Source organism: Mobula birostris, chromosome 9, assembly GCF_030028105.1.
Source record: "Mobula birostris isolate sMobBir1 chromosome 9, sMobBir1.hap1, whole genome shotgun sequence".
Lineage (NCBI taxonomy): Eukaryota > Metazoa > Chordata > Chondrichthyes > Myliobatiformes > Myliobatidae > Mobula > Mobula birostris.
The window spans coordinates 155,877,301-155,900,218 of NC_092378.1; the positions used below are offsets into that span (position 1 = coordinate 155,877,301).

Sequence of the window (22,918 nt, forward strand, 5' to 3'; positions counted from 1 at the left end):
CAGAGAGTAAGAGGTGGAGAGTTTCTTAAATGCATCTATGTTAATGCTAGGAGCATTGTAAGAAAGGTGGATGAGCTTACAGCATGGATTGATACCTGGAAATATGATGTTGTAGCTATTAGTGAAAGATGGTTGCAGGAGGGCTGTGATTGGCAACGAAACATTCCTGGATTTCATTGCTTCAGGTGTGATAGAATTGGAGGGGCAAGAGGGGGAGGTGCTGCATTGCTTGTCAGAGAAAATATTACTTTGGCAGGATAGATTAGAGGTCTCATTTAAGGAGGCTATTTGGGTGGAATTGAGGAATGGGAAAGGTGTCGTAACGCTTATAGGGGTCTATTATAGACCACCTAATGGGGAGCGAGAATTGGAGGAGCTAATTTGTAAGGAGATAGCAGATATTTGTCGTAAACACAAGGTTGTGTTTGTGGGAGATTTTAATTTTCCACACATAGACTGGGAAACCCATTCTGTAGAAGGACTGGATGGTTTGGAGTTTGTAAAATGTGTGCAAGATAGTTTTTTGCAGCAATACATAGAGGTACCAACTAGAGATGGGGCAGTGTTGGATCTCCTGTTAGGGAATGAGATAGGTCAGGTGACAGAGGTATGTGTTGGGGAGCACTTCGGGTCCAGTGATCAGAATGCCATTAGTTTCAATATAATTATGGAGAAGGATAGGACTGGACCCAGGGTTGAGATTTTGACTGGAGAAGGTGGAAGGCGGAATCTCATGTGGATAGGGTGGTGAAGAAAGCTTTTGGTATGCTGGCCTTTATAAATCAGAGCATTGAGTATAGGAGTTGGGATGTAATGCTGAAATTATACAAGGCATTGGTAAGGCCAAATTTGGAGTATTGTGTACAGTTCTGGTCACCGAATTATAGGAAAGATGTCAACAAGATTGACAGCATACAGAGAAGATTTACTGGAATGTTACCTGGGTTTCATCTCCTAAGTTACAGAGAAAGGTTGAACAAGTTGGGTCTTTATTCTTTGGAGCGCAGAAGGTTGAGGGGAGACTTGATAGAGGTATTTAAAATTATGAGGGGGATAGATAGAGTTGACGTGGATAGGCTTTTTCCAATGAGAGTGGGGGAGATTCAAACAAGAGGACATGAGTTGAGAGTTAAAGGGCAAAAGTTTAGGGTAACATGAGGGGGAACTTCTTTACTCAGAGAGTGGTAGCTGTGTGGAACAAGCTTCCAGCAGAAGTGGTTGATGCAGGTTCGATGTTGTCACTTAAAGTTAAAATGGGTAGCTATATCGACAGGAAAGGAATGGAGGGTTATGGGCTGAGTGCAGATCGGTGGGACTAGGTGAAAGTAAGAGTTCGGCATGGACTAGAAGGGCCGAGATGGCCTGTTTCCGTGCTGTAATTGTTATATGGTTTATATGGAAACGATCAACTTCCACCTTAAATATACCCACAGACTCTACCTCCACCGCAGTCTGTAGCGGAACATTCCACTATGGCTAGAAAAATTCCTCCTTACCTCTGCTCTAAAAGGTCGCCCTTCAATTCTGAGGTTGTGTCCACTTGTTCTGGATACCCCCTCCTCTCCCTTCTCATATCCCTTTTGCCAATCAACTTTCCTTAGTTCCATCCCTCCCCCTCCTGTCTTCTCCTATCATTTCGGATCTCCCCCTCCCACTTTCAAATCTCTTACTATCTCTTCTTTCAGTTAGTCCTGACGAAGGGTCTTGGTCCGAAATGTCAACTGTACCTCTTCCTAGAGATGCTGCCTGGCCTGCTGCGTTCACCAACAACTTTTATGAGTGTTACTTTTTATTTCTGTTATTTTTGTGCTACTTAGTTTAACTTAACTATTCTATCTACACACACTTAATGTAACAGTTTTATTTATCATGTATTTCATTGTACTGCTGCCCAAAAGTTAAAAAATTTCACAACCTATGCCTGTGATATTAAATCTGATTCTGATTATGTTACAACAATAAATAAATAGTACAAAAGAGAAACGACGAGGTCATGTTCTCACTGTGGAATTGTTGAGGTGTGAGGACTGTGCACCTATCAGGAAGAGGCTCTCCAAACTATCAGGTGTTACACTGTAAAAAAAAAATCGATAAATTCAGAAGGTTTACCTTTTTAACCTTGGTCTTTTGCCTGCTTTGCAGCTTCATCTGCAACTTCAGGATCTTACTAGAAAGGTTATCCATTTCTCTGAAGATGACAGGGTCACCCTGATCCCCTGACTGGTGCAGGAAGCATTCAATGGCTTTTATATTATTTGCATTCACTGGGTCCTGGGTATCTTGCAGCTTAGCAGTCAGTACACTTTCCTAATACAGAAGATGAATTTTTAAAATTAACATTATTGTGTGTCTCTGATATCAGGCATCACACTCAAGATTAAAGAGGCTGATGATTCAGCAGTCAACACATACCATATTCTGAAATATCACCACCTGTAAGCTCACTAGACATAAGAATAGAATTAGGCCATTCAGCCCATCAAGTCTGCTCTGCCATTCTATCATGGTTGATTTATTATCCCTATTCTCCTGCCTTCTCCCTGTAATCTTTGACATCTTGACTAGTCAAGAACCTATCAAACTCCATTTTAAATATGCCCAATAATTCAGCCTCCATAGCCATCTGTGGCAAAGAATTCCACAGATTCACCACCCACGGGCTAAAGTAATTCCTCATCTCTGTTCTAAATTGACGTCCCTCCATCCTGAGGCTGTGCCCTCTGGTCCTAGACTCCCCCACTATAGGAAACATCCTTTCCATACTCACTCTATCTAGGCCATTCAGTATTCGATGATAGTAATGTCATATGGACACTAACACCCTAGCGTCGAGATGTCACAACACCACCTCTACTTTCTTAGAAGTTTGTGTCGATTCGGTATGTCAGCAAAAACTCTGACAAACTCCTATAGATGCACAGTGGAGAGTATCCAAACTGGTTGCATCATGACCTGGTACAGAAACCAATGCCCAAGAATGGAAAATATTACAGAAACTGTTGGATACAGCTCAATCCATCACAGGAAAATCCCTCCCCACTATTGAGTATATTTACATGGAGCACTGTCACAAGAAACCAGCATCCACCAAGGAACCCAACCATCCAGGTCATGCTCTCTTCTTGCTAATACCACTGAGCAGGAGGTACAGTAGCCTTAGGTCCCACACCGGCGCGTTTAGGAACAGCTATTATCCTACAAACATCAGGCTCCTGAACCAGCGTGGATAACTTCATTCACCTCAATCTGCAAATTCCCTTTCAAAGCCTTTTTATAACTCATGTTCTCAGGATTATTTTTATTGCACAATTTGTCTTCTTTTGTACACTGGTTGTCCATCAGTCTTCCTGTCTAGTAGTTTTGTAAATTCTATTGTATTCCTTTATTTTTCTGTAAATGCCTGCAAGAAACAATGTCAAGCTGTACATGATAACACACAAGTACTTTGATAATAGATTTCACTTAAGACCTAGATATTTGGTTTGCGTAGCTACCTCTTGCTTTGTGTCTCATTGTAGAAGGGGAAATACTGGGAATTTCTGGAACAGAACAACAAGTGCACCTGCTCAAAGCAGGAAGCCTGGCTTAGCTCAGTAGTGTTAGGATATGCAGGTATGATGTTCAGATATGCAACAGACCTGAAACTATAAGCTGGACACAGGCAAACGAAGGTGGTGCTCTGTTAGTGCAGAAATACGCTTCTCCTGCATCTCAAAATAAGATGCAAAATGCAGTTTATATAGATCATGTCTTTGCTTATGTAGAGATTCTCATAAATTCTATTGAACTTTTTGAATGGAATGGTGGTAGAGGCAGATACATTGGAGGATTTATTTAACACTTTCATAGGCACATGGATGAAAGAAAAATAGAGGGCAATGTGGGAGGGATGGGTTAGAATGATCTTAGAGCAGGTTAAAAGGTCAACACAACATTATGGGCTGAAGAGCCTCTGTGCTATACTGTTCTATGGCTATGTTTATATTTTCTTGTAAATGCCTGCAAGAAAATGAATCTCATGGTTGTATAGGGTGACAAATATGTACTTTAATAATAAATTTACTTCGAGTTCTTTTTCTAAGTAGCTACTTAAATAGCTCTGTATAATTTCAACTTCACTCTTAATATATTCGGGATTGAGTCAGAGATGCTGCTTCAGGCAAATGTAATCACCTAACGGGAGTGCTGATTAGGAAATCACAGATTATAAGTCAACTTGGTGAAATCAATCCTAATGGCCATCTTGATATTGTGAGCAGCATCACCAGCGTCATTGCTGTTGCACAGCCGGTCTTGGGGACAGAACTATTTCTAGTACAGAATTAGAATCACTCTTTTACCATCCACTGCCAAAAGAAGGGCTCCAACTGCTTCCAGTTCAGGTACGCCTCCAGTCGCATGTTCTCCTGCTCCAGCAGCTGTATAAACTACAGTAATAAAGTGATATTAGCAGAGGTCAGATTGTCACTGATGTCCTCACGCAGTGATTAGCAGGCACAGGAAGCACTTATACACAACCACTCAAATCATAACATTACAGGCATAGACAACACTCAAAATAGATTGACTTTAGAATAAGCTAAAAGGTCAGCATGACATTGTGGGCCAAAGAGCCTGTACTGTACTGTCCTATACTCTATATTGTCATAGACAGATTTTAAGTGGAGAAATGGTTAGCCCACTGCTATAAATCTCAGATTCATTTATCACATGTACAGTGAAATGTGTCGATTGCATTAACCAACACAGTCAAAAATGTGCTGGGGGGGCAGCCCGCAAATGCTGCCACACATTCTGACGCCAGTATGCCCACAAAGTTCACTGAATAACACCAAACACAACAAAACAGAATGCAACAAGCAACCAAACACCACCAGTTAAACAAGCCCCTCTCCTCCCTTAAACACACACACACACACACACACACACACAGCCTTCCAACTCCAGTCTCCATATTCCTATCAAGTCTATTCATCCTGTGTTAATACTGTTCCATTAACTGCACCGTGTTTCAGACAGAGGCAAGTCAGCACCTTGATTTGAGCCAGGAGGCCAACAGAGACATTGAAAATTGCTGCGGTGGCATTGAGGTTAGCGTAACACTTTACAGCGTCAGTGAATAAGGTTCATTGCCACCAATGTTTGTAAGGAGTTTGTACATTCTCCCCATGACCCTGTGGGTTTCCTCCGGGTGCTCAGTCCCCTCATAGATCCCAAAGATGAAGATAGGGTTAGCAAGGTGTGGGCATGCGATGTTGGTGCCAAAAGCATGGTGACACTTACACAGCACATCCTTGGACTGTGCTAGTCACTGACACGTGTTTCAATGTACCTGTGACAAACAAAGCTAAACTTAATCTTAAATGGACTGGCCTCAAGTAGATCCTGGGACTAGAAAGAGGAAACAATGGACAACTACAAATTTAGCAGTAACCATGATCCTCCCACTGCTGCCATATGAAGGTGGGTATGAATGAATGCCCAGTGCTGTTTTGGACTCCTAGATTAGACTATATCGTTATTTTATTTGCAGTTTAATAATTAATTGCCTGATTGCTTCTATATAATTACTTATATACAAGTAACTGTTTAATATGCTTCCAAGTGATGACAGTGTAAGAGCTGATTGTGGACTTCAGGAAGGGTAAGACGAAGGAACATATACCAATTCTCATAGAGGGATCAGAAGTGGAGAGAGTGAGCAGCTTCAAGTTCCTGGGTGTCAAGATCTCTGAGGATCTATGAGGAAACTGAGCACCCACAGGAAACCCACAGGGTCACGGGGAGAACATACAAACTCCTTATAGACATTAGCAGCAATTAGAAACTTATTCAATGACGCCATAAAGTGTTATACTAACCTGGTCTCAACATATTGATGTAGTTATAAAGAAGGCAAGACAGCGGCTATACTTTATTAGGAGTTTGAAGAGATTTGGCATGTCAACAAATACACTCAAAAACTTCTTTTTATTCTGACAGGCTGCATCACTGTCTGATATGGAGGGGCTACTGCACAGGACCGAAAGAAGCTGCAGAAGATTGTGAATCTAGTCAGCTCCATCTTGGATACTAGCCTACAAAGTACCCAGGGTATCTTCAAGGAACGGTGTCTCAGAAAGGCAGAGTCCATTATTAAGGACCTCCAGCACCCAGGGCATGCCCTTTTCTCACTGTTACCATCAGGTAGGAGGTACAGAAGCCTGAAGGCACACACTCAGCGATTCAGGAACAGCTTCTTCCCCTCTGCCATCTGATTCCTAAATGGACACTGAATCTTTGGACACTACCTCACTTTTCTTTTTAATATACAGTATTTTCTGTTTTTGCACAGTTTTAAAAAAAATATTCAATATACATAATTGATTTACTTGTTTTATTTATTTTTGTCTCTGCTAGATTATGTATTGCATTGAACTACTGCTGCTAAGTTAACAAATTTCATGTCACATACCGGTGGTAATAAACCTGATTCTGATTCTGTCTACATGCAGTTGTTCAAAGTGTCTCCTTAGTGGCTATATTGGTATGACTCTGAAAGTTTCTCTTGGCACTGCATTATTTGAATAAGCGTTATGTCATTGGTTATCTCTTTCATTCAAATTTGTAGATAATTTTCCTTATCTATAGGCATAAAAGACCCGCCCCACAAGGTCAGTGCCGTCTTAGTTTTTTGTCTCTCCCTTCACTTAGCAGACCTCTATCACTCTCCATTTCAATTTCTCTTTGTTCTATCAACACTAATAAACCAATTGTGAAGCAACTAGTTTTGTGCCTCTTTCCTGGGCTTCTCACTTCCTTGGATTAAAACATCAGAATGCAACAGTTGAGAGGCATCACCAGGAGATGGCATTCAATGCCACTGTAAGCTCCAAGAATAATCTCTTCACTCCACTGTACAGAAATGGCTAACTTCAATTGTTGACACAAGGAGTGATACTGGGGTGAGCAGAGACCTCCACTGTGCAGCTACGCAGCAGAAGTACTAATTGGAACTAAATTCTGGGTGTCCACACCCACAACTGGAGAGACTGCAGGCTCACAGGATGGTGGGGGGGCAGTAAATATCTTGCGAACAGGGAGTGGCAGGAACATCTCTGCAGAAAGGGTGTGTTGAATAGAGTCTGGGACAGTGGTGGGATGACCAGGACCATCCCTGCAGGAAGGGTGTGTTGAAAAGAGTCTGGAACAGTGGTGGGATGACCAGGACCAACCCTGCAGGAAGGGTGTGTTGAAAAGGGTCTGGGACAGTCGGCTCACCTCATTGCATTGCACAGGATCTTGGAGTAGACGCATTTCTGTTGCAGACAAGTGATCAATGCTTTGTCCATTGTGGCATCCTCTGGTGTTTGAGTGTACCTGAAAGGCAACATCACAGATCATAGGGAGACACGCCTTTCCTTCATCTCTAATGGACTTCTGCAAATTGAAACAATGCCCTAATGCAGAACAGGGGCTTTTACTCCTTCCTGCCTCCGCCGAATTAAAGCCTCATTCATGGACAATGACTTCACATGTCCATTCTTCTGATTCAGAACATAGAACAGTACAGCACAGGGCAGGATGTTGTGCCAGCATTTTAACCTACTCTAAGATCAACCTAACCCTTCCCTCCTACATAACTCTCCATTTTTTCTATCATCCATGTGCCTATCTAAGAGTTCCTTAAACACCCTTAATGTAGCTGCCTCTACCACCACCCCTGGCAAGACATTCCACACACCCAGCACTCTCTGTAAAAATCCTACTTCTGACATCATTTCCCCCCCCCATACTTTCCTCCAATCACCTTAAAATGATTTCCCCGCTAGTAGCCATTTCCGCCCTGGGAAAAAAACTCTATCTACTGTAGTTATGCCTCTGATCATCTCTGACAACTTTATTAAGTCACCTCTCCTTCTTCTTTGTTTCAAAGAGAAAAGTCCTAGCTCATTCAACCTTTCCTCATCTCTTCCTGCAATCTCTACACTAGGACATTAAAAGCAGAAGGAATTAAGTCGGCAGTTGGGATTCAGCCCATTTGATCTCATATGTGGGAGAGGAATAATGATACTGGCCCAAATGGTCAAATCACTCTTTTCTGTGGTGGAACAGTTCATGGATGTGAGTTCCATACGGGTATTTCAGAATCAGGTTTAATACCACTGGCATATGTCGTGAATTTATTTTTTTGTGGCATTGCTTTTTGAAGGTTTCTTCGAAGGACTAACAGAAGATTAAATGCATCTAACAGAACCATCTATCACTTCAACCCACGTTCCATATTTATCTATCGCAGTCTGTCCACTATGAATGGAGCCGTCCCACTGATGCTAGTCATTCAGAACACACATCAGGGTTGAGCTGACACTGAGAACCTTCTGTTTAGCTTTGCTCACACCATGAACGGAGACTCGATGAATCACTACCACTGGATTGGACTGTTTAATTGTTTTGTTCTTTGCAGCTTAACAATTACTTGCTTGTATTTTAGGTAGTTCTTATATACAAGTAACTGTTCAGTATGTTTCCTCTTGATCACAGTATGTATATGCAATCATTCAGTGTGTCCTCTAGTGGTTACATTTGTATGATTCTAGAAGGCTCTGGAAACTTCTCTAGTGCTACGTTATTTGAACAGAGGGTATACAATTGTCTGACTATTATCTGTGAATTTGAATGGAGTTTTTCTTATCTGTGTGTATAAAAGAGCTGACCATGATCGATGCTGCACCATCTTTTATCTTTCTTTTGCCTCTCGCCCTCTTCACTTATCACCATCCGTTTTCACTTCTCCTTGTTTGATTAATGTTTAACAAAACTAACCTCAGAATCCCACACTACCTAGTCACAAATTACAGTCTGTATCTTAACGCAAGATCATGCTGTCCTTCACCTTGGCTCTGGGGAGGAGGCAAGAACATTTCTTAGTAAAAGACTGTGGCTTTGGAACTCCACTGTGTGTTAAGGATGAGCTGACGACTATAGCAGTGAGGTACCAGCAAGTATTTCCCCCATTTCAGAGGTGGTTATGGCCAAAGACCCAGGCACTATGTGAGATTGGCTTCGTTTGTCACATGTACATCGAATCATACAACAAAATGCATCATTTTAATTAACACCTCAAGTGAGTATTAGGTAGGTTAAACTTTGCAGACAGTTGTTCAAAAGTTGCAAAACAATTGTCTATGAAAAGATCTATGAAAACACCTCATGCCCTTTCTGTGCCAATCATGAAATGTTAAATCTTGCATAGAAGGTTGGAAAAGATGATTATGAAAGATAGGACTAGAGAGGGAGAAACCATAAAGATCATAATGTTTTCTGAACTGAGCCTATATTCTCAGAGTATGTCTAATGAGAGGATTAGCAATTAGTTTAGGCAAATGACAAGAAAGTACGGATCCAAGAAGTGCGGAAATGGAGAAATCCTGATGGGAGTTCAACTCCATTGCCACCCATTTTGGGCAGTTAGACTGATTATGAAAGAAAGACCAAAAAGGAAGGCAACGAACATTGGCTGCCCAGTAATAAAAACAGAGATTGGGCAAGGCCATACCACCTTCCCTTTTAGGTTTTTGAAGGTGAACTTTATTAAGTCTGGGACGTTTGCCCTTCCATAAATAATAGAATCTAACAAATCAAAAAAAGCTTTAGAAAAAAAAAATTGGTAAAGATTGGAATAAATATAAAAACTTAGGAAGGATATACATTTTAACAACATTAATTTGACCTACCAGAGACATGGACAGAGGTGACTAGTGTGCCAAACTCTGTTTTGTATGATTTAAAAGATTAGTAAAATTTTGTCGAAAAAGATGCTTAAAGTTCCTTGATACAATAATATTGAGGTAAGTGAATTGATTATATACTACTTTAAAAGGGAGGTTATGAAATTCTAATATTTGTGCTTCTCTGTTAATTGGGAAGAGTTCGCTCTTGTGTAGATTAAGTTTGTATCAGGAAAGCTGGCTAAATTTATTAAGTAGTGAAAACATTAGGGGTAAGGAGGTGTCAGATTTAATATAAAAAGTAAAAGATCATCGGCATAAAGAGAAACTTTGTGCTCAACACCCCACCTCCAAATCCCCATCAATTCAACGCAGCTACGAAATGCAATTGCCAATGGCTCTATGGTCAGATCAAAAAGTAAGGGACTTAAAGGGCACCCTTGCCGGGTGCCACGTTTAAGGTTAAAGGGTTGGGATTGCTGAGAGTTGGTCAAAACAGAGGCAGTGGGACATGAATATAGCAATTTAATCCATGTAATAAAACCTTGTCCAAAGTCAAATTTTTCTAAAACCGCAAAAAGATAATTCCACTCCACACGATCAAACACTTTTTCCGCATCAACAGAGATGACACATTTAGGAGTCCCAATTGAAGGTGAATATAAGATATTAAATAGATGCTGTATATTAAAAAAGGGGAGGCGATTTTTAATAAAACCAGTTTGATCTTCAGAAATAATTGAGGGTACAATGTTCTCCAATCTACAAGTCAAAACTTTAGCCAAAATTTAACATCAACATTTAACAAAGAAATCGGCCTATACGAGGAACACTCTGTTGGGTCTTTGCCTTTTTTTGCTAAAAGAATGATACTTGCCTCATTAAACGATGCTGGCAATTGACCATATTTAAACAAATCGGATAAAACTAAGGTTAATTGAGGCAAAAGCAGTGAGGAAAATAACTTAGAGAATTCTGCAGAGAACCCAGCAGGTTCAGGAGATTTACCAGACTGCAATGCAGAAATGGCTGAAGATATTTCCTCTAATGATAATGGCTCATTGAGTTTTGCTTTGAGATCAGGAGAAAGCGAAGGAATATTTAAACTAAGAAATGCTTGACAGAAATGCTATCATTTAAAGATTCGGAGGAATAGAGTGGGGAATAATAATTCTTGAATGTATTGTTGATTTCAGAATGATTCAAGATGTTTCCATTTCCCATTCGAATTTTAGTAATTTATTGTTTAGCTTTAGAGCGTCTTAGTTGATTGAGTAAAAATTTACCGGATTTATCACTATGAATATAAAACCAGCTCTTACTTTCGAGAAGTTGGCGTTCAATTGGATGAATGGAAATAAGGTCATACTTAGAAACCATAGAAAAACTACAGCACAGAAACAGGCTTTTTGGCCCTTCTTGGCTGTGCCGAACCATTTTCTGCCTAGTCCCACTGACCTGCACACGGACCATATCCCTCCATACACCTCCCATCCATGTATCTGTCCAATTTATTCTTAAATGTTAAAAAAGAACCCGCATTTACCACCTCGTCTGGCAGCTCATTCCACACTCCCACCACTCTCTGTGTGAAGAAGCCCCCCCTAATGTTCCCTTTAAACTTTTCCCCCTTCACCTTTAACCCATGTCCTCTGTTTTTATTCTCCCCTTGCCTCAGTGGAAAAAGCCTGCTTGCATTCACTCTATCTATACCCATCATAATTTTATGTACCTCTATCAAATCTCCCCTCATTCTTCTATGCTCCAGGGAATAAAGTCCTAACCTATTCAACCTTTCTCTGTAACTGAGTTTCTCAAGTCCCGGCAACATCCTTGTAAACCTTCTCTGCACTCTTTCAAGCTTATTAATATCTTTCATGTAATTTGGTGACCAAAACTGAACACAATACTCCAGATTCGGCCTCACCAATGCCTTATACAACCTCATCATAACATTCCAGCCCTTAATTTGAAGATCCACTCGCTTCTTGTACAGTTCCGAATCTTAGATCTGAGCATAGTTGGTCGGTTGCTTTAATTTGATTGACCAAATCTAATTGCTCTGTATAGGTTTTTCTTTTCAAGTTCACAGTATATGAAATTATTTGACCCCTTAGATATGCTTTCATGGCATCCCAGACAACCTGAGTTGAGGTTTCAGATGACATGTTAATATCTAAAAAAAGTTATTTAGTCCTTCATAAATTTTACAAAATCATTATTCGACAACAGGGTCGGATTGAAACGCCAGTGTTTATTCATTTGAGGGAGACCAGAAAGAAATATGGACAGGGTAACTGGGGCATGATCTGAAATCAATATACTCTGATAATCACAAGAGCGAACAGATGGAATCAGATTATCGATTAAAAAGTAATCAATTCTCGTAAAAGTATGATGGATATGTGAAAAAAAGAGTAATTTCTCTCACTTGGATGAAGAAAACGCCAAACATCAGAGATACCATAATTAGAAAGGAAAGACTGAATTGATAAAGCAGATTTACTTGGAAGTCTAGGAACAGAGGGCGATCGATCCATAACTGGATCTAACCAACAGTTAAAATCACCGCCTAATATAAGAGAATATAAGCTCAGGTCAGGCAATAAAGAGAAAAAATGATCAAAAAACTCCACATCATCCGAATTGGGAGCATACAGTTTAGCCAAGACTACCCTAGATTTTTGCAATTTCCCAGAGACAACAATGAAACAACCATTTGTATCAGATACTTTGTTGTGAAGCTCAAAAGGAACATTTTGATTTATAAGAATAGAGATACCCCTCCCCCCCCCCCGGCTTTAGCCTGAAAAATAGAATGGAAGTGCTACCCCACTCACCTTGACATGAGACGGGAATTATCAGAACTACGAATGCGTGTTTCTTGCAAAAAAGCAATTGCAGCTTAGAGCTGCTTAAGATGTGAAAACACCTTCCTTCTTTTAACAGGATGGTTCAATCCCTTAACATTCCAGTTTATAAAATTCAATGGACTAACCATTGTTATTTAAAAAAAACATGGAGAGTAGTAGGCATGAGCAAAATCAAACAAACAAACAACCGCTCTGGGGCAAAAAAATAAAACAGGAGAATCATGACAGAAATACGTCCTGAATAACAAAGAATAACTAAAGATTCTCTAAATGTTGTTGGCAATAGAGATCCCTACCCCCCTCAAATCCCACGACAAGAAAGCTACCTAAAATCAGCAGCAAGCTCTTAAAAAAAAACCCCAAAACCCAACTTCCAGGTCCTTAACATCAACATAAGCTCCATTTGTTAACAATTCAAAAACCAGAAAACTTGCGCACTACAAATTAGAATTATATTTAGAGAAAAGAAAAACAATTCCACCAAAAATCATTAAGCTTAACTCAAAATAATAGTCCAAAAGATATGAACTAAGAAACACATAAACAAACTTTACCCAGTAATCTACCCATGAAAAACTATGAAAAAAATTTACTGACTTGAAAAATATCAGGAAGAAAACAAAGAGAAAAAAAAAGTACTTGTCCACCATTTTAAATAATCAAACCAAATCTGAGGAAATGGAAGTAGCAGGGAGACTTTAATAATAGAGTCATCTTCTGTACAGACACTCCTGTGCTTAGCTTAACTTTATGGACATACAATCAATTTAAGTGTATAAGCTATCTCATGTGTATACATTTATTGTGTATTTTATTATTATTGTGTTCTTTATCTTATTGTTTTTTTTTGTGCTGCATCAGATCCAGAGTAACAATTATTTTGTTCTTTACACTTGTGTACTGGAAATGACATTAAAGAATCTTGAATCTTGAATCTGTTGCATTTATACTTAAAATCTGAGCCAGAGAACACAAGGCCCGGAGGTGGCTTGTCCTAGGATTAGAAGCCTGTCTCTGTGTGTCAGGAGTTGGGTGGGTAGGAGAGTGGGAAAGGAGTTTGTTTTGTTGTGATCCTCTTGTATCCCCTTTGCCAATCACCTGTCCAGCTCTTGACTCCATCCCTCCCCCTCCTGCCTTCTCCTATCATTTTGGATCTCCCCCTCCCCCTCTCACTTTCATATCTCTTACTAACTCTTCCTTCAGTTAGTCCTGATGAAGGGTCTCGGCCTGAAACGTCGACTGTACCTCTTCCTAGAGATGCTGCCTGGCCTGCTGCATTCACCAGCAACTTTGATGTGTGTTGCTTGTTTTGTTGCTGTTGTCTTGTTTTGTTCCGATGTTGTTGCTGCTTATGTTCTGCTGAACATGGTGGGAATATATGGGCTGCCCTCAGCACACCCTCAGATTGTGTAGGTTGTGTAGGGGCATAGTTTTAAGGTGCTTAGAAGTAGGTACAGAGGGGATGTCTGGGGTAAATTTTCACACAGAGAGTGGTGGGTGCATGGAATACACCGCCAGTGACAGTGGTGGAGGCTGATACAATAGAGTCTTTTAAGAGACTCTTAGATAGGTACATGGAGCTTAGAAAAATAAAGAGCTATGTGCTGGGGAAATTCTAGGCAGTTTCTAGAGTAGGTTACATGGTCGGTACAACATTGTGGGCCAAAGGGCCTGTAATGTGCTGTAGATTTCAATGTTTTATGTTAAGGTAAACAATGCATTTTACTATATGTGATAAATATATGTGATCACGGCGCTTGCCTCCCCACCATTGGTGATACCTCAAAAAGGCATGAAAGGACCCCATCCCTCTTCTCATTACCTCTATTGGAGAGGCAGTACAGGAGCCTGAAGACACACAATCAACGCTTTAGCGAAAGCTTCCTGTCCTCTGCCATCACATCTCTGACTGGACAATGAACCCATGAACACGACTTTCCTATCTTGTCTTTCCTTTTGCACCACTCATTTAATTTTATCTCCATCTCTTTCTCATTGTCATTTGGAGTATATTTTATGTACTGCTGCCACAAAACAACAAATTTGATGACATACAGTATATCAGTGATTCTGATTCAATAAAAATGTGAACCTGAATCTTGCGGTGTTTAAATCAGTATCGCCACATAATCTAACAGGCAGACTGGTGTGTGAGTACCTTGTAGAGGATAGCACACCTCTCCTGCTGAGCACTGTGAAAACTCTTCCAGCGGAATCGCAGTTTTCCGTGTAAACATTGCAGGTAGCGCACGTCCATCCCCATGGCATGCATGCCTTCTTGACTGTCCGGTGTCCCTGGGGGCGTTACAGCACCAGTCTGCTTGCACTGAAAGCAAGAGTCATCATTGCGGATGTTGTTATATTGAATTCCATTGGCCAAAGCTCCCACCCAACTTTCCAAATGATCTCTATCCCTCAGTTCCCTTTCACAACCTCTTTTGCCATCAAATACTTCACCAAGTTTTGTGTCGTCCACAAACTTACTAATCAGTCCACCTACATTCTCTTCGGAAGAAAAAGCTAGGGACGAAATGGCACAGGACTATGTCTTAACTTGATTAGTCGGGGTGTCAAAAGTTAAGGGGAGAAAGCAGGAGAATGGGGGTGAGAAGGATAATAAGTCAGCCATGATGGAATGGTGGAGTGACTTGATGGGCTGAATGGCCCAAATTCTGCTCCCATGTCTTATGGTTTTATAGATGGGCCAAAGTGTATGTTTCTGTGCTGAAGTGCTGTATGACTCAGGGGTCCACAGACCCCTCGGTTAATGGTAAGACTCCACACCATAATAAAGGTTGGGAACCCCTGCTCACAATCATCCATTTGGCACCTTTGGCTAAAGATGGTTTCAACTCCCTCTGCTCTGTCTTTGGAATATGGTGGGCTCTACCATTGTTAAGTTTGGGTTGTACTTGGTGTTAATTGATTCAGGATTACAGTGATTTGATCCTGGATCAATGAATTTGTAGCAGGTTGTTTGTTGAGGCTGAGGTCAGTGAACCCAGTCTGGTAACCACAGGACTTATGCAAGAGTAACCTCCAACCTGATTGCTCTCACCCAACCCTTCTCTCTTTTTCCATTCCACATTCTGGTTCCCCTCTTACCCCTTCTGCTCACCTGCCCATCTCCTCCTTCTGGTTCCCCTCCTCCTCCCCTTTTCCCATGGTCCACTCTCCTCACTTACCAGATTCTTTCTTCTCCAGCCATTTACCTCTTCCATCTATCACCTCCCAGCTTCTCACTTCATTCTTCCTCCCCTACCTACTTACCTTCCTCCTCACCTAGCTTCACTTATCACCTTCCAGCTTGTACTCCCTCCCCTCCCATCACCTTATTCTGGCTTCTTCCCCTTCCTTTCCAGTCCTGATGAAGGATGTCAACCCAAAACATCAACTGTTTATTCATATCCAAAGAAGCCTGCATTTTGTATACTGTTGCTGGTTATTACATTCTCTGGGATTCTGCCAGCTTAGACAGGGATGGTGCTAGCTAGCTGTTCTTGGTGAAGAACAGTGAAGTACACTTTTGGTACAACTTACACCTGGTATTGCACAGGATCAGAAAAAGTTGTAGAAAGTTGCACACTCAGCTAGCTCCATCATGGGCATTAGCCTCCCCACCAGAGGACATCTTCAAAAGGTGCTGCTTCGAGAAGGCAGCATCCATCATTAAGGACCCCCCATTGTACGTTTGATGGTCTTTGTGGTGTGGGTTTCTTTTGTGGATTTGACTTGTTTCTTTGCTTTGTGGCTGCCTGCAAGATGAATCTCAAGGTTTGAACTTTGTGTAATTATTTGTATCGCAAATGGTATGGGCTGAAAGGTACTCTTACCATGCAGAGTGACACCTGATCCTCCACATGCAGCCTCTGCCGGTCCAGCAGCTCCTCCAGCAGCTGGGTCTTCTGGAGTAGCCAAGAGAAGACCAGGAGAAGATCTCGGCTGCCTCGTGAGCCATCAGCAGGAAGCTGGTAGAAGTCCAAGAACCCATAACCATAGTAAGAAACAGCAGCCTTTACATATGTAATATGGTGAGCTGTGCCAGGTTGGGGAAGAGAGAGACATGTCAAATACAGCTTACCGTATGGGTTTCTTCTCTCTTTAATTAACAACACCATTTCAATTAGTCATGCCTCAGGTACGTACCTACTGAGGAAGCCCTGAACTAGAGGCTTTTCCTATATTTGAAGATGTCTCTGAAATATTAACAAGTAATAGAAGAACAACAGGGGCCTTTAAGACCTTCAGATCTTTCCTGGCATATAATAAAAATCTGGATCGGTCCAATCAATCCCGAGTTGCTCCATAAGTCAGCATGATCACAGCTGATTCATTGCTGACCTTGGCAGCACTTTCGTCCTCGTTCATTTGTTCAAACATCACCTGCTCTTACCTATTACCTGCCATCTTCTCACTTCATCCCCCTCTCCAACTACCTACTCCCTTGCCTGCCAGCTTCTCACTTCATCCCTCCTCCAACTACCTTCCCCCTCATCTGTTCTCACCTATCACCTGCCAGCTTGAAGTCCTTCCCTCTCCCCACCTTATTCTGGTTTCTGCCTCCTTCTTTTCCAGTCCTGATGAAAGGTCATGGCCCAAAATATTTACTTAGTAAGTCTATCACCCCTACTGGGGCATAGGCTGCTGACCACAGCTCGCCAGAGTCCATTATCCTGGGTCAGTCTTTCAAGCTGTCCCCAGGTGTTGCCCATTTTCATCTCTCAAAGTCCAACCCTGAGTCCCAGTGGTGAAAAGTGCTAACAGATAACAGGGCTCTGGTGAAGCTGTATAGGCTACTCCCCTGTACAGTGGATATAATGAATTATAGAAACATTGATGAACTCTAACCATACCATCGACTTTGGACAATGGAGACGGTAGGTCATCAGTGGCCTGAGCTTCGCTGGGAGCCAAGGACCCAAGAAGAAGGAGAAGGAGTTGCCCTTTTTCATCCTTCCTCTTCCAGGGAGGTGGTGCTTGCAGCTTCCAGAGCTCTGAATTTTTACGGGATGGGGTTGCTAGCCCTATGCCCAACCCTCTTCCTTTTGCAGCCAGGCTTGGGACCGTCCATTGTGGAGTCCTTGGCCCAAAATGGTGACTGTTTATTCCCATTCACTGATGCTACTTTACATGCGGAGTTCCTCCAGCATTCTGTGCGTTTTCCAATTACTGCTTTCAACGACTCCATCTCCAAACCTCTCCAGGGCAGAGATTTATGACTTTCTGAGAGATGTTTCTCCCTATCTCCATAGTTTATTCCTTTCCATAGATGCTGCCTCACCTGCTGAGTTCATCCAACATTTTGTATTGATTTAAAATTTTCCCTTTTCCTGAAAGTATATCCTTTAGTTCAGGGGTTCCCAACACTGTCAGCAAGAGCTCAAGAAATTGCAGCTACAATCTGCGCAAAGTCATCAAGGCAGCGAAACAACAATTTAGAGTCACCCACACTGGACGCCCTACAATTCTCATAACGACAGAATCGATCAACAGGCGGCGCAATAGCCACAGTTCTTACACATACTGTTCTTACACATCTGAAGAGGGATGCTTATGTGAGAATGCCGTTCTTGGACTACAGTTCAGCATTCAATACCATAATTCCCTCCAGGCTCGACAAGAAGCTCAGAGACCTCAGCCTTCACCCTGCCTTGTATAGCTGGATCCTGGACTTCCTGTCAGATTGCCGGCAGGAGGTAAGAATGGGCTCCCTCACCTCTGCCCCTCAACACAGGTACCCCTCAGGGCTGTGTACTAAGCCCCCTCCTTTACTCTCTGTATACCCATGACTGTGTTGCCACCCACAGCTCCAATCTACTAACTAAATTTGCTGACGACACTACATTGATGGGCCTAATCTCAAATAATAATGAGGCAGTCTACAGAGAGGAAGTCATCATCCTGACACAGTGGTGTCAAGAAAACAACCTCTCTCTCTCTATGTCGCAAAAACAAAGGAACTGGTTGTGGATTACAGGAGGAATGGAGACAGGCTAACCCCTATAGACATCAATGTATCTGGGGTTGAGAGGGTGAACAGCTTTAAGTTCTTCGGCATAAACATCACCGAGGATCTCACGTGGTCTGTACATACTGGCTGTGTGGTGAAAAAGGCACAACAGCACCTCTTTCACCTCAGACTGTTGAGGAAGTTTGGTACGGCCCCCGAAATTCTCAGAACTTTCTATAGGGGCATGATTGAGAGCATCCTGACTGGCTGCATCACTGCCTGGTGTGGGAACTGTACTTCCCTCAGTCGCAGGACTCTGCAGAGAGTGGTGTGGACAGCCCAGCGCATCTGTAGATGTGAACTTCCCACTATTCAGGACATTTACAAAGACAGGTGTGTAAAAAGAGCCTGAAGGGTCATTGGAGACCTGAGTCACCCCAATCACAAACTATTCCAGCTGCTACCATCTGGGAAATGGTACCTCAGCATAAAAGCCAGGACCAACAGGCTCTGGGACAGCTTCTTCCACCAGGCCATCAGACTGAATAATTCGTGCTGACTCGACTGTATTTCTATGTTATATTGACTATCCTGTTGTACATAATATTTATTATAAATTACTACAATTGCACACTGCACATTTGAACAGAGACATAACGTAAAGGTTTTTACTCCTCATGTATATGAAGAATGTAATAAAGTCAATTCAATTCAAATCTTTCTTAACACACAAACCCCTTTGCGCAGTAATCATTCCCAGTGAATCTCCTCCGGATGGCTTCCAATGTAATACATCTTCCTGAGCACAAGAGATTCTGCAAATACTGGAAATCCAAAGTAACTCACAAAATATGCTGGAGGAACTCAGCAGGTCAGGCAGTATTGATGGAAAGGAATAAACGCTCAGTGTTTCAGGTCAAGACCCTACCTTAACTATGGAAACTAAACTACACGTAATACTCCAATCTTCACCCTGCAAATCTGCAAGAAAACTACCTTTAAAGCACTACTTATTTAATTTAACTATTTAATATAAATACAGTTGACTGTAATTGAGTTTTTTCTCTATATTATTATGCATTTCACTGTACTATTGCCGCAAATTTAACAAATTTCACGACATATGACATATTGAACCTGATTCTGAAACCAGGGGTTCCCAACCTTTTATATGCCATGGAACCCTAGCATTAACTGAGGGATCCGTGAACCCCAGCTTGGGAATCCCTGCTTTATACTCTTCACAAAGAAGGTTGATGCTGAAACCCAAGAGGAGGAATTTCTAGAGTGCCTACGAGATGTCTTTTTAGAGCAGCTCATGGTTGAGCCCACTAGGGAATCAGATATTCTGGATTGGGTGTTGTGCAATGAAAGAGAATTGATTAGAGAGCTTAAGGTAAAAGAACCCTTCGGGGAAAGTGATCATAATATAATCAAATTCACCCTGAAATTTCAGGAGAAGCTAAAGTCAGACGTATCAGTATTACCGTAGTGCAAAGGGAATTACAGAGGCATGAGAGCGAAGTTGGCCAAAACTGATTGGAAAAGAACACTGGCAGGGATGAAGGCAGAGCAGCAATGGCTGGAATTTTTGGAAGCAATATGGAAGGCTTAGGATATTTACATCCCAAAGAGGAAGGAGTATTCTAATGAAAAGATGACATAATTGTAGCTGATTAGGGAACTCAAAGCCAACATAAAAGCCAGAGAGGGCAGATAATAGAGCAAAATTTAGTGGGAAGTTAGAGGATTAGGAAGTTTTTAAAAACCAACAGAAGGCAACTAAAAAAAATCATTACGGAAAAGATGGAAAACGAAAGTAAGCTAGCCAATGATATTAAAGGGAATACCAAAAGTTTCTTTATAAAGTGTAAAAGAGAGGCGCGACTGGATATCAGACTGCTGGAAAACAATGCTGGAGAGGTAGTAATGGGGGACAACGAAATAGCAGATGAACTGAATAAGTATTTTGCATCAGTCTTCACTGTGGAAGACACCAGGAGTATGGTGGAATTTCCAGATGTCAGGGGCCCTGAAGTATGTGAAGTTACCATAACTAGAGAAAAGGTTCTTGGGAAACTGTAAGGTCTGAAGGTAGATAAATCACCTGGACCAGATGGTATACATCCTAGTGTTCTGAAAGGGGTGGCTGAAGCGATTTGGAGGCATTAGTAATAACCTTTCAAGAATCAGTGGATGTTGTGTACTTGGATTTTCAGAAGGCCTTTGACAAGGTGCCACACAAGGCTACTTAACAAGTTAAAACATGTTTAACATAGTATTACAGAACAGATACTAGCATTTATAGAGCATTACCTGATTGGCAAGAGGCAAAGAGTGGGAATAAAGGAAGCCTTTCCTGGTTGGTTGTTGGTGACTAGTAGTGTTCTACAGGGATCTGTGTTGGGACTGCTCCTTTTTATGTTATATGTCAATGATCTGGATGACAGAATTGATAACTTCGTGGCCGGGTTTGTGGATGATACAAAGATAGCGTGAGAGGCAGGTAGTTTTGACGAAGTAGAAAGGCTACGGAAGGACTTAGACAGATTAGGAGAATGGGCAAAGAAGTGGCCCATGGAATAATGTTGGGAAGTGTATGGTCATGCACTTCGGCAGACTACTTTCTAAATGGCAAGAAAATACAAAAATCTGAGGTGCAAAGGGACTTGGTAGCGTTCCCTAAAGGTTAAAGGTAGAATTCCTTAAAGGTTAATTTGCAGGTTGAGTCAGTGGTGAGAAAAACAAATGCGATGTTAGCATTCATTTCGAGGATGAGACTATGAAGCAAGGATGTAACTTTGAGGCTTTATAAGGTACTAGAGAAGTCTCACAGAGTATTGTTGAGCAGTTTTGGGCCCATTATCTAAGAAAGGATGTGCTGACATTGGAGAAGGTTCAAAGGACATTCCGGGATTGGAAGGCTTATCGTATGAGGAGCATTTGATGGCTCTAGGCCTGCACTCACTGGAATTCAGAAGAATGAGGGGGTTCTCATTGAGTGTTGAAAGGCCTCGACAGAGTGGGTATGGAAAGATGTTCCCTATAGTGGGAAGACTAATAGCAGAGGACTCAGTCTCAGAATACAGGGGTGTGCAGTTAGAACGGAGATAAGGAGGAATTCCTTTAGCCAGAGAGTGGTGAATCTGTGGAATTTGGTGGTACATGCGGTTGTGGAGGCTGTCATAGGGTATATTTAAGGTAGTGGTTGATAGATTTTTGATTAGTCGTGGCATGAAGGGATATGAAGAGAAAGTAGAAGTCTGGGGCTGAGAGGGAAATGAATCAGCTATGATGACATGACGGAGCAGACTCGTTAAGCCAAATGGCCTAATTCTGCTCCTATATCTCATAGTTATATGGCAACACTTAGGGACTGCCTCCAGCACAATTCTCGTTCTGTGTTGGTTGTTGATGCAAATGATGCAATTTCACTGTATGTTTCGATGTACACGTCACAAATAAAGCTAATTTAGAAAGGAGGGGGAGAAGATGGTGGCGCAACACAGCGCGCGTGTCTGTTCCGAATGAATATCGACTATGTGTAACTAGGGGGCCGTGCACAATCCAGATTTGATGGAGACAGCCGTGAGAAGCACAGAGGAACATCTGGAGTAACTTCTGAAATGCCTGCTTCGTTGCCGCTGCTACTGTGCGATCGAGAATCTCTGGAGACGAAGGCCCCAAATCCTCGGCTTTGCCTATCGCCTGTTGCCAGGGTCAAAGTGCTCGACAGAGATGGTGCTCGGTGTCGAAGAGGTGGTCGGAGGCTCGGAGTTTTCGGATGGACTCGGAGTCGGACTGTGGTCGCATGCTTCCAGGATGCTGCATCGGCAAGTTGGTGATGCTGGAGGTTCACCGTCTGTGTGAGATGATGGGACTTTCGAGAGACTTTGAGACTTTTACTGTGCCATGGTCTGTTCTTATCAAATTACGGTATTGCTTTGCATTGTTGTAACTATATGTTTTAATTATGTGGTTTTTGTTAGTTTTTAAGTCAGTTTGTCATGTGTTTTCGTGATATCATTCTGGAAAAACATTGTATCATTTAGTAATGCATGGATTACTAAATGACAATAAAAGGGAACTGCATGTCCTCATAATCATAATATTTGATCACTGTTCCCTCTAAGCTGCGCAGGTGTGTGGCCGCACAGGTGGACTTCTCTTTTATATAAAGTTTTAACTTTCCGTTTGGGCTGACCGGAAGTGCACTGAGAGCGGTAAGCGTAAAGGAGGCGGCTCGCTATTCTGGCTAACAACAGGTGGTGCAATCCTGGTCATATTACGATCAAGGAACGTGTCTGTAGCCCGGATATTGAACTTTTTGCTGTTGGACTCCGGCCATATTATTTGTCAAGAGAAATCTCACATGCAATTGTGGT

At 41.9% G+C, this 22,918-nt stretch overlaps 1 protein-coding gene across 3 annotated transcripts in view; it reads right to left on the minus strand.

Moving 5' to 3' along the window:
* tedc1 (tubulin epsilon and delta complex 1) overlaps positions 1-22,918 on the minus strand; it is a 41,924-nt gene that overhangs the window by 4,746 nt on the left and 14,260 nt on the right. For 2 of the 3 annotated variants that reach the window (XM_072269586.1, XM_072269588.1), the window contains exons 3-7: positions 16,417-16,619; positions 14,742-14,909; positions 7,261-7,359; positions 4,341-4,427; positions 2,110-2,307 (exon numbers count right to left, since the gene is read on the minus strand). In XM_072269586.1, the coding sequence (XP_072125687.1) occupies positions 2,110-2,307; positions 4,341-4,427; positions 7,261-7,359; positions 14,742-14,909; positions 16,417-16,619 (755 nt within the window). The remainder of the gene's footprint in view (positions 1-2,109; positions 2,308-4,340; positions 4,428-7,260; positions 7,360-14,741; positions 14,910-16,416; positions 16,620-22,918) is intronic. The other variant, XM_072269587.1, reaches the window with a different exon arrangement.